The 11,450-nt window shown below is 47.2% G+C and overlaps 1 protein-coding gene across 1 annotated transcript; it reads right to left on the reverse strand.

The window, feature by feature from the left end:
- Positions 1 to 3,859: 3,859 nt before the first annotated feature.
- LOC140901208 (11-beta-hydroxysteroid dehydrogenase 1-like) lies at positions 3,860 to 9,894 on the reverse strand. The gene is given in 7 exon segments (XM_073319629.1): positions 3,860 to 4,366; positions 4,368 to 4,408; positions 5,689 to 5,832; positions 6,670 to 6,855; positions 7,990 to 8,101; positions 8,747 to 8,877; positions 9,561 to 9,894. Coding segments are annotated over 7 exon segments (891 nt in total). The 5' UTR covers positions 9,649 to 9,894; the 3' UTR covers positions 3,860 to 4,177.
- Between the last annotated feature and the right edge of the window lie 1,556 nt (positions 9,895 to 11,450).

Below are 11,450 nucleotides of genomic sequence, written 5' to 3' on the forward strand. Positions count from 1 at the left end.
GGAAATGTGGTGGATAGAGGGAGAGGTGGAGGATGGAGGGAGTGAATAAGAAGAGATGGGCAAATTCTTTCCTGGTATAAACAAACAAAACTCAGGCCTTATCTACATTGGAAAGATTGCACCTACTTAATTAAAATCAGTTTTTAAACTGATATAGTCACACTGATCCAAACTCCTGTCTGGATGCTCTGATTTCAGTTTAAGGATTTTGTCTACACTAAGAAAATTTATTACTTTATACCATTATATTTATGTTGCAAAGAAAAACCTAGCGTGGATGCAGTTATGCTGTATAAAAGTTCTTATTGTGGAATAGCTTATTTCAGTCTGGGAAGCAAAATAAGACATAGTTATAAGACAATTTATAGTGTTAAAACTGCACCCACATTAGGGTTTATGCCAGTATAACTAACTCCGTAAAAATAAATAAATCCCACTTTAAAATTGTATCACTTTTCTAGTGTTGACCGGGCTTAAGAGTGGCTTAAGTCTGTTCCCAATCCACAATTGTCTACACATAGAAATTATATTGCTTTAACTGTGGCCTTGTCTACACTAGAAAAGTTTTGTTGGCATAGCTATAGCAGCAAACCCTCCTAGAGTACATGCAGTTCATATCAGCAGAAGTGTTTCTGCCAGCATAACTGACACCAGTTTCCCAAGAGACATAAACTGTACTGGTAAAAGCACTTTTATGCTGGTATAAATGCACCTGCACTAGGGCTTATATGGGCACACCAAAGTCAGTAAAAAAAAATAAAAAAAAATCACACCCCTCACCAGTATAGCTATGCCAGTATAAATTGTAAGCATAGATCAGGCCGCTAACAGTATAGTTGAAGTGGTACAACCCCACGAGTGTGGACATAGTTACACTGTACAAAAGTGCTTTATACTGGGATAGATATTCCCATATGGGAAGGGGGAATAACCTACACCAGAATAACTTTGTGCTGGTATAACTATTTTTCTATAATATGTATAATCACCACCTCATCCAAAATAGTTATAAACTGTGTGTAGACGCAGGCCCTAATCTAATTGGAGAAAAGTCACTCCTAAACCAAAATAAGTACGTCCACACAGGGGCTCACACCAGTTCAACTATGTCAGTTTAAATTTATACCTTAGGCCTGCTCTACACTTAAAACTTAGATCAGCCCAAATACATTGCTCAGGACTGTGAAAAATGTCATGTCCTGCGCAACAGAGTTATGCTGACCTCTCCCGCAGTGTAGACCCCACTAGGTTGATGGAAGCATTATTTTGTCAGCCTAGCTACTGCCTCTCAGAGAAGTGGGTTTACTACAGCAATGGAAAAACCCTTTCCATCGATGCAGAAAGTATCTATGCCACAATGGCACAGTTTACAGCTGTGCCGCTGTCGGGTTTGTAGTGTAGACATACTGTCAGGTTCATCTGGTGCGGCTTGCCTATGTAGATAAGGCCTGAATTGGAGTCAATGGCACTGCACCCAGGTAGGGTGGGCTAAAAAGATGAAATGGAGAAAGGAAGGGGGTGGAATATACACAACTCTAAGGGTAGTGAATTCTATTTTAATAATGAATTTACATCACTACATTTCCTCTGGTACATGCTCCACAGCTCTGTGTGTTTGTAGGGGCCAGGGCTGGCTGGAAGGGTGGGGTTGGAGTTGTGGGAGATTTCTGTCTTTCATGCTTTGTTCAGTCTTGACTATGTGTTATGAAAAAATCCAGTGGTGCAGAGTCCAGCCATCTCTCCTTAAACTTCAGCTCAGATCTGGGGACAGGAGAAAGTTTCACAATGACACTTTTATTAGAGTTTTTTAGAAAAAGGGGAACAGTTTCATGAACATTGTTCAATTTTTTTGTACATGTGGAAAAAATGTAATTTAAATTTGGAAAATTTCCATCAGCACTAATTATTTGGCCCAAAAAGGAAAACAGAAAGCCAGCACTGCTGTCTGCTAGCAGTCACCTTGCTCCCCCAGTCACCACAAATGCCAACTGTTAAGTAACCATAATCCAGCTCCTAAGAAGTCAGAACTTTGGTCAGAGACATTCTGGATACTACTTTTGCTATATATTCTGTATTATGTAGTTATATTATTCCAGATACTGTAGCTAAAGCAGTGGGGTTTGCTGGAATGCTGGCTAGCTTTTGTTAGGTCTTGGCCTGCTGGTTTTTAGAGGTGCCAAGTTCCCACTGGGCTGCGGGCACTCAGTTCCTCTGAAAATCAGGCCACTTGGCTTTGGGTGGGGGGCAGTCTTCTCTCTTGAGTAAACATTGATACATTTCTGGAGTAGAAATTGTCTGATTTTTCCTGGGACAGGATACTGTAGTTTTCCACGTTTACAACCAGGACTCCTTGATTTAGAGAAATTCTGAAGGAATTGCACTCTTAATTCAAAATACAAAGTGCTGTGTATTAGCTTAAAAAGGTCAAAACAAAGATTTTTAAAACAAACATAGCCAGATTTCTGCTGTGGAAATGACCTTCCCACAGTCTGCTTGATCACAAGGGTGGTTATAATATTGTTAAGGCATTGCCTTTCTTCTGTGAATTTCAAATCTGGCTGCTGCAAGGATTTTATCTACCAGGAGAGGGAAGTATGGGATAAAATACAATCCTTCTGCCTCTGCAAAGATCTCTTCATACGCAGCTGACAAATACATAGACTAACAATCAATAGTGCAACAGGAGCCTAGTTCCTTTAAATAAAAATCTCATAAAAATCATATTGAGACAGGACGAGTGAGGTAAAGGCAATGGCCATTGCATTTCACTGATGAGGTCAATTGGTCCTTAAATATGTTCAAATGCGGAGAAGTGTGAGCTAAGGAAGAGTTATAGGAAATGCAATCCCAGGGCACCGAATTCAAAAATCTTTTCCAAAACATGGGTTTTCAAGGCCAGCATGACTTCACCACGCTCCCAGCTGCAGGAGCAGGAGTGCCTGCGTTTGTATCCTGTAATGACAGGAGTGACATGCTTAGGGTTGCCAACTTTGTACTGGCACAAAACTGAACACCCTTGTCCAGCCCCTGCCCTGTCCCTCCTCCGAGGCCCTGCTCCTGCTCCACCCCTTTTCCTAGGCTCTGCCCCCACTCACTCCATCCCCCCCCCCCCTGTTGCTCGCTTTCCCCACCCTCACTAACTTGCTCATTTTCCCTGGGCTGGCTCAGGGCATTGGGGTGAGGGAGGGGCTGAGGGCTCTGGCTGGGGGTGTGGGCTCTGTGATGGGGCCAGAAATGAGTAGTTCAGGGTGTGGGATTGGGCTCTGTGATGGGGCAGGGGGTTGGAGTGTGGGAGTGTGTGAGGGCTCCTGCTGTGGGTGCAGTCTCTAGGGTGGGGCTGGGGAGGAGAGGTTTGGGGTGCCTTAGGGTGCTCCAGGCTAGGACTGAGGGATTCGGAGGGAGCTCCAGCCTGGGGCAAGGGGTTGAGGTGTGGGAGGGGTGCAGGCTCTGGGGTGGGGCTGGGGATGAGGGGTTTGAGGTGCAGGAGGGTGCTCCGGGCTGGGATCGAGGGGTTCAGAGGGTGGGTGGGGGATCAGGTCTGGGGCAGGGGGTCAGAGGTGCAGGCTCTGGGTGGCCCTTACCTCAGGTAGCTCCCAGGAGCAGTGGCATATCCCCGCTCTGGCTCCTACGCTGAGGCACGGCCAGGTGGCTCTGCGCGCCGCCCTGTCCACAGGCGCCGCCCTGTCCACAGGCGCCACCCCCGCAGCTCTCATTGCTTGCTGTTCCTGGCCAATGGGAGCTGCAGAGCTGGCGTTTGGGGCGGGGGCAGCATGCGGAACCCCCTGGATGCCCCTACTCATAGGAGCCAGGGTGGCGGGAAGACATCCTGCTGGCTCTGGGAGCCATGCAGAGCCATGGCAGGGAGGGAGCCTGTCTTAGCCCCACTGCGGTACCTACTGGACTTTTAACAGCCCCGTCAGTGGTGCTGACTGGAGCTGCCAGGGTCCCTTTTTGACCAGGCATTCCAGTAAAAAAACAGACACCTGGCAACCCGAGGCATGCTGCATTGGTTTTCAGGACTGTAAAATACCACATGATCCCAGGGTCACACGATGAGGGATCCCAGCATTGCATTCCCTAAATGAGAAGGAACCTGGGCTAGGGAGCTCCACAGCACACCAGGCCTTGATTTAAGGTAACCCCAGAGACAGATATGAGCAGAAAGGCAGTGGAGAACTCAGACTGATGAATTTTTCTTTAGGTTTTCCACATTGTAGCTTCTTCTGATCAGATAATCCAGGAGTTCTGGAGCCCAGTCCCGGATCAGGAAGGGGATTTTGGTAGCTGCATATTTGTAGTAAATTTCCCGTTGGCGGAGGGCTCCCGCCTTGATGATTTCCAGCGCACACTCCTCCTTCGGCGCAGGGGGACACCAGCACCACATCAGAAGCTGCTTTCATGGCACTTTCTAGCACCGTAGAACAAAAGGAGCTTTGGTCAGATTTACAGTCCTCTCCACTAGTGAGCCCTGCACGTCCAGGGCCAGCTGAACCCGGCTTGGATTTGCTTGTTTTACTGATTGTTTTTAAGCCATTTAACATCAATTGAGCCTTGAGTGGCTTAGTGAGCCTGGGAGAAAACCAGCATAACCCCTCTCTTGTTGTTACGTGTGCTCGGTACCCTGGTAGCACTAGAAGCCCCAGTCAACAGTAGACAAGAGCCCCGATTGTGCTAGGCCCTTTACAGATGCAGAGGTCAATGCAAACCCTGCCCCCAAAAGCTTATGATTTAAGCAGATGAGTAACACAAGGGTTGGGGAGAGGGAGTCAGCTCAGTTTCAGTGATTTTGATAGGCATACTAGAGCCTGTAAAAACAAGACAAAACAAACTCAAAGTTGGAGATTTCAACAGAGGAAGAGAATTTTGCAAAATGTTGTAAATTCCCCCCGCCTCCCCCATTTTCCAAGCAACTCTCATGCATACACTTTCATATTTTATATATTCACGTTGTACTTGCATCAGTACATAAATATACAGCAACTTCTTCAGCTGGTATAAATTGCTGTCATTCCATTAACTTCAGTGGACCTAGGCCAATTTATACCAGCTGAGGATCTGGCCCGCAGACTTACCCTAACTGCACTTCAGGCTGGCCTAGCCATTATTCATTGGCTGATTTCTTTGGGATGGTGAGTCAGAAATGGGTCTGAGGGTATGTCTACACTACGGAGATTATACCATCGTAGTTATGTCACCGGAGCTGTGCCAGCATAGCCCCCTAGTGTAGATGTAGCTTAGAGCAACAGAATGAATTGTGCTATCAGTGCAGCTCCCCTTACAACATTTGCTACGTCTATGGAAGCACTCTTTGGTTGACATAGCTGCAGCTACATCGTTGGTTTTGTCAGCATAATTATGCCAGGCAGGGTGTGGTTTTTTTCACTGATTGACATAGTTATGCTGGTATAAAATTTCAGTGTAGCCCAGGCTGAGACTAGGATTTGGAGGAGGGTGGGGGTAGTGTCCTTCCAGATCAGCCCAGAGAGGGCATTTCAAGTATTTGGGGTGGCATGAAAGAAGACAAGAACATTGGTGGGGAGTTGACAAGTAGCATGGGTCGAGCAGAGGCAGGAGAGGAGAAGGAATGGGGGAGAGAGGTGTGAAGCAACTTGTAAGTTAGGATAAAACGCTTGAATTTGGAGGGTGACTAGTTCCTAATCAGCAAGGTCCACACGGCACTGATCTTACCTGTGTCAATGAAGCCGAGTATACAGAGCGTGATGGAAACATCAACCTTCTGAATGATTAATTCCTGCCGCAAGGAGCTGAAAAACCCATCCAGGGCAAACTTGGTTGCAGAGTAGGGAGCGGTAAATGGAAACCCAACTTTACCTAGACACAGAGCAGCAGTGTCGACATGGTTAAGTTCTGTTACAGTGCTGCGTAAAGATTTATTTGATTCCGCACCAGATGTAACATTCTTTCCAAGTGCGTTGAGTGCCGGTGAAGTGTCACGCCAACGGCCCCAGAGATGCAGGCGCGGGGTTCAGAGGACGGCAAGGGATCTGGGCACTCAAACCCTATTGCTCTGAACTCTCTTCAGGTCCTGTGACTAGCCCAGCCAAATGTCCTGGCCACGCACAGAGCAGGTGGCAGCAGCGTAAGCTTCCCACCTTCAATGCTCTCAACGGATGTGCTCAGACCTGACCTGGAGAGATCACCCACAATGCTGAGTTCAGCCTCAGTGGCCCTTTGGGTCCTTGGCGCCACAGCTGAGCTCACCAGCGAGGGGTTAACTAAGATGGCAGATTTACCATAGGGACACCTGTCACTAAGATGCTTCATGTAAGCCAGAGAACTATCAGCTAGTGGAGTCAGCTAGCTATTGAACTTGATCCACAGAAACAAAATGACCCTGTCTAATCGGTCAAATAGCCAATACAAGGAGAGAGCCAAATATTTCCAGTCTGTGCTGGTCAGACTGTGATGCCAATATCTGAAGAGCTTGAGCTGTACTCCTCCGATGATCCCCTTTGTTTGTCATAAAGAAGCATGCCAAGGTGATCAGCTTCTAGTGACAAAGCACTAGGGGGAGCCAAACCCAAGGAAAGTGTAATTTAGTTTTGAAGGTGCTGAGTACTTGCCTCTCCCATTGACATCCCTTGGATTTTCAGGTGCTCATCACTTCTGAAAATCAGCCCCCAGGTCTCTGTCCCCGTTCAGGCTCACCTGCCATGGATGAAACCACCACGATGCTGCCCACACTGTCTTTCAGCCTGGGCAGGGCTGAGACAGTCATGGCCACGTAGCTGAGAAAGTTAATCTTCAGCAGCTTCTGCACGTGCCCTACGTCGCCGTCGAAATAGTTAAAGTACGAGTTGCCAACGTGGTTGAGGATCAGCATGTCTAGGCCTCCTGAAAGCAAAGGGGAGAGCCAGGGATGCTTTAGTTTAGAGGGGAAGAGGACAAAGGAAGTTCAGAGCACACCACTTGTCTACGCTACGTATCTTTTCCTTTAGTCACTATGAATCTCTGCAGGAATCTATTCTTTGGAATGAAATACATCTATTATTCTTATTATTTTTAATAATAAGGGAGGCTCTTGGGTCACTGCACGGGCCTTTCATCTCTGCAGAGCTGGGTCAAAATCCAGATTCTGCTTGCCAGTACAAGTGTGACTGGCATGCACTCACCAAGTCCCAGTCCTCAGACTCTATTACAAAAACACTGTGTTGTGATTTGTACTTTCTTCTCATTCAGGATGTGTGTGTGTGTGTGGGGGGGCAAGCAGATCTTTCTTGACCTGCATGTGGGCCCACATGTGCAGCATCAGGATGTGTGGCAAGAGAGAACAGACAGGTGTGGCTTTTCACAGCTTTGTGCAGTGACCTATAATGGGCATAGCAAGATTGCTCCAGCACAAAGCAAACGGAAGGCCTAGGAATGTAATACCCATGGCTCTGGGACGGAGATCCAGGAGCGGAGTATTACGGAGGTGTAGGACTGCAATCGAGTGCACTTGAGATCAAGCCTGAATGGTCGAGCTGTGTGTGGGTCCAGGTTTCGAACAGCATGCGGGGCCAGCAGGGTAGGATTGCAGTCCACTAGCAGAACAAAGACTGACGCAACAGATGATGCTTCTAATGAGGGCAGAGTTGCGTTGGCAGAGCTGGGGAGGCGGGGGGTGCATGCACAAAGCCTGTCTATGCTATGGTGGCTCTCTTCAATCCTATTTGTATTTCACATTCACAAGTGGCCAGTTAATACATTTAACAATAATTGTAACTATAACTCGATATAGTTACTGCATGTATGGATTGGTCACTTGTGAATGTGAGATACAAATAGGAATAAAATCCTTCATTCTTCTCGTTATACACACACACACGTAATGAGAAGAATGAAGGACATTTCCACATCCCTCCTGCTTTTCCTGCCTTTTAATGTGGCAGACAGTAATGTGGCTAAGGAGCGATGCCACATCTCTCTGCGTTTCATCACTCGTTAAAGGTCGGATGGCGATTTCCAGACAGTGAGCTGCTAACGTACCCAGCACTACTTCAGCCTCCTTCTCCACATGCTCGGCAAAGGCCTTGTCCTCCATGCTGCCACTCGCATACTGCGCAGAGGCTGCCCCCAGCTCCAGACACCGGGTGATGATCTGGAACGCATGAATGGAATGTTGTAGAAACACATTCCCCACTGATGAACCTTGGAGCGCCTCAGTGTGTTACATCCATGGTCGGATAGACGTGGCTCTGTGGGTAGAATGAGCGCATTCGGCCTGCCAAGGGTTACTGTCTTGAACGCTCTGGCTCTGGCTTTAAACAGTGGGCACTAAAGGATGCCAGAATGGGATTGGAGCCTCCTGGGACTGCAAAATCCGTGTACCATGGAAATCTGAAGCAACCTGGCTATTTCCCAGTAGAGTCTGCTCTGCAGTGGAAGTCTGTGCTTGCAGGATGAGTGGGGCATGTGTATATTACTGCAATGCAGTGAGAGGGCATTCTTGTGTGTTCGTGCACATGTGACTGTGCGTATGAGATTGTGTGTCCATGAGTGGGTGTGAGCATGGATACCAGCGCATGTATAAAAAGAAGAGTGTATGCGTGTGCATGACCAGGAGCATGAATATGTACATGTTTGTGCCTCACAAGCATGCGTGTAGGTTTGTGCATGTGTGAGAATCAGCATGCGAGTGTACCATTGCGCATATCATGTAATTGCAATGGTGAGTGTCCATGCGTGTCTGTATGTCTATATGTGTGACATAAGACTGACCTTCGTGTGTGTGCTCGGTACTTACTTTCTGAAGCTTGGCTTCCGTCCGTGCTGTGACCAGAACATGGGCTCCCATCCGCGCCAGGTGATAAGCCATTTGCTCTCCAATTCCAGTGCTTGCTCCAGTGACGATCACTCGCTTCCCTTTCAACATCTCTGGAAAGCAAGGCACAGGGATGTTAACTTACCAGGATACCAGAGAAAGATTTCCCTTCTCTTACCCCCCCACCCCATGCCCTCCGGGGTCAAGAAACCAAAGTGGACAACAAGCCAGTCTAACCTGCCCAAACTAGCATGTTCACCCTGCACCAGGCAAACTCTCTGCCTTGTCCCAAGAAAACTGTAGTAAGAAGAATAGTTAAAATTCCTAATGTGAAAAAAGCAATATTAACAGGGACATGGCCAGATTTTTTTTTTAAACTATCATGTTGCAAATCAGGATATGAATTTTTTTGGTGATAATTAAAATTTCCAGCCATTTTCAAAAAAGATATTTTCAATGTTTTTAAATAAGTATTTTTAAATTTTTTTTTGTAAAATAGCCTTTTTCTTGCTCTTTTTTTACAAACATAAATCATGTGAAAATGAATGTTAAGAGCTCCCCCCCTGTAAATCCGAATAATAAAACTCCTACTTCACCTGTTTCCTAAGAAAATATTTCTCTGTGTTACTTGCTTGATGTAGTTTGAAAGCTCTGCGAAGCAGAGTGGTCTATTATCTGCAGTGTAACAAATGCCCAGACATGTTTTATTTCAGGCTCTGTACACATCCTGTGTAAAACATTCAAACGTGGCTTTTTCTGTTTAATTTTAAAAATACATTTGCTTTTAATAACTTACCAGGTTTAAAATCCTCCCTTGCTGAATAAAAACAGAAGGCCAAGACCAATCCTACAAAGGGAATGAAAATCTTTCTCAGCAGACCCATCCCACTGCAGAATCAGGAAATAATCAAGCATGAAAGAAGAAGGAAAAAAACAACAACTCCTCCGCAGATCTGCTCCAGACAGAAGCACCAATGCCTGCCCTTTAAAAACCTGTTAGTGAAATGACTGCAGCTCCCCAAAGGTTCAACCTTTGGAAAATCACAGTGGTGGGATTGATGGGTCCATCAAAACCTTTAACTTGTTCCTCTTCAGAGTTGATAAATCTCAGCCTAAGTGACAGCTTCACTTTGGGGTCTGGCCAGCTTATTTAATATTTCCTGTCCCTACGTTAAAATACAGAATTTTGCACAACACCCTGAAAGAGGTGTGCCTTTGCTGGAAAGCATCAAATTTCACTGTAGGGAGCATTGGAGACTGCCTACTGAAGGTGGGAGAACGTTGCGTTGTATTATCATCTGTCTGCTAAGCACTGTCTCTGCACTCAGGCACTATTGCAGACATATAAGAGGACACGGACCCTGCACCAAGGAGCTTGCAATTGTATTGCAGTTCAGGCAAAAGGAAAGCAAGTCAGGCCCATGAAAGCCGCCAGCTGGGGGCATTGGTTCAGCGTTGCAGTGCTCTGGACTGGGTAACACACTTTGGTTGTGTCCCCACTGCCGCTGGGGGGTGAGCCTCCCAGCCTGTGTAGGCAGACTCGTTCGAGCAGGGCTCGAGCTAGCATGCTAAAAGTAGCTCTTTAGACGCTGCAGCGCTGGCAGAGCCTCAGGCTAGCCACCCGCGCTCTGACCCAAGGGGGCGTGTGGGCTTGAGAGGCTGAGCTGCCACTTGAGCTGTAACATCCACACGGTTGTCGTCGGCACACTAGCTCAAGCCCTGCTAGAACGAGTCAGTCTACACAGGCTGGGAGGCTCACCCCCCAGCTGCAGTGTAGACATACTCTTTAGGGCCTTGATTCCGCAAAGGGTCACCCTTGTGGGTGCTGAGCTGGAGGCCCCAGGTCGTTCAGAAGATGCTTTCCCAATTTAACTCATTTTATCGTAGTGGTCTAATTGGCTGCCACTAATTGGCTGCCTCATCAGAGGAGCCAGGGTTTCAGAGAGTCTGCACTGAACTCCCCGCTAGGTGTGGTCCCTCCGGTTCAGGATGGAGGCAGTGGGGCAGCGCTGGGAAACTTGCCCTGATGCTGTGCCCCATTGTGTGGGTAAATGCAGGTCTTTGCTCTCCAGGGGAGTCTCTCCAGCATCTTTCACTAGCACTCAATTCATTTTCAGATTAAAGAGGAAAAATCGAAGAGAACTTCAGAGCAACAGCTAACGGCTCGGGGGTTAGGCCTCAGTAAAGTCGATTACAGAGGTCTTATAATAGGTGTCTGCTTAAGCTGCTGTCAGCCCTGCTCTAGCTCTGGGATCCTCCAGGACAGTACAGTACATCTTATTACATGCGGTTCTGGGCTCGGTGCCATGGCACATATAGATTGTGGCCTCACTCTGACAGGGCTTCATGTGCTGACGAGATTACGTCTCTGGACCCCGTCCATTCAAGCAGTGGGGAAAGTTCCATTTATGAAGATAAAAGCCTCGTCTGCAAGGCAAGATGGTTTGAGTTACAGGTGCACAATGCAATGGGTTCCTGTGGTCCCTCCGGCTGGGCCTCAAATTGTACGCACCCCACATCTATTTAGAGAAACCTCAGGTTAACTCATTGGCCAAGTGGAAGAGGATACATCCTGAAGTACCACACCCTCCCCAAACATACCCAATCAGTGGATGCAATTCAGCACTCAGGAGCAACCCTACAATAACAAACCAGTGTCTGTGTGTGCAGCCCAGCACACACAAGC

The sequence above is a fragment of the Lepidochelys kempii genome, chromosome 21 (genome assembly GCF_965140265.1).
Source record: "Lepidochelys kempii isolate rLepKem1 chromosome 21, rLepKem1.hap2, whole genome shotgun sequence".
Taxonomy (NCBI): Eukaryota; Metazoa; Chordata; order Testudines; family Cheloniidae; genus Lepidochelys; species Lepidochelys kempii.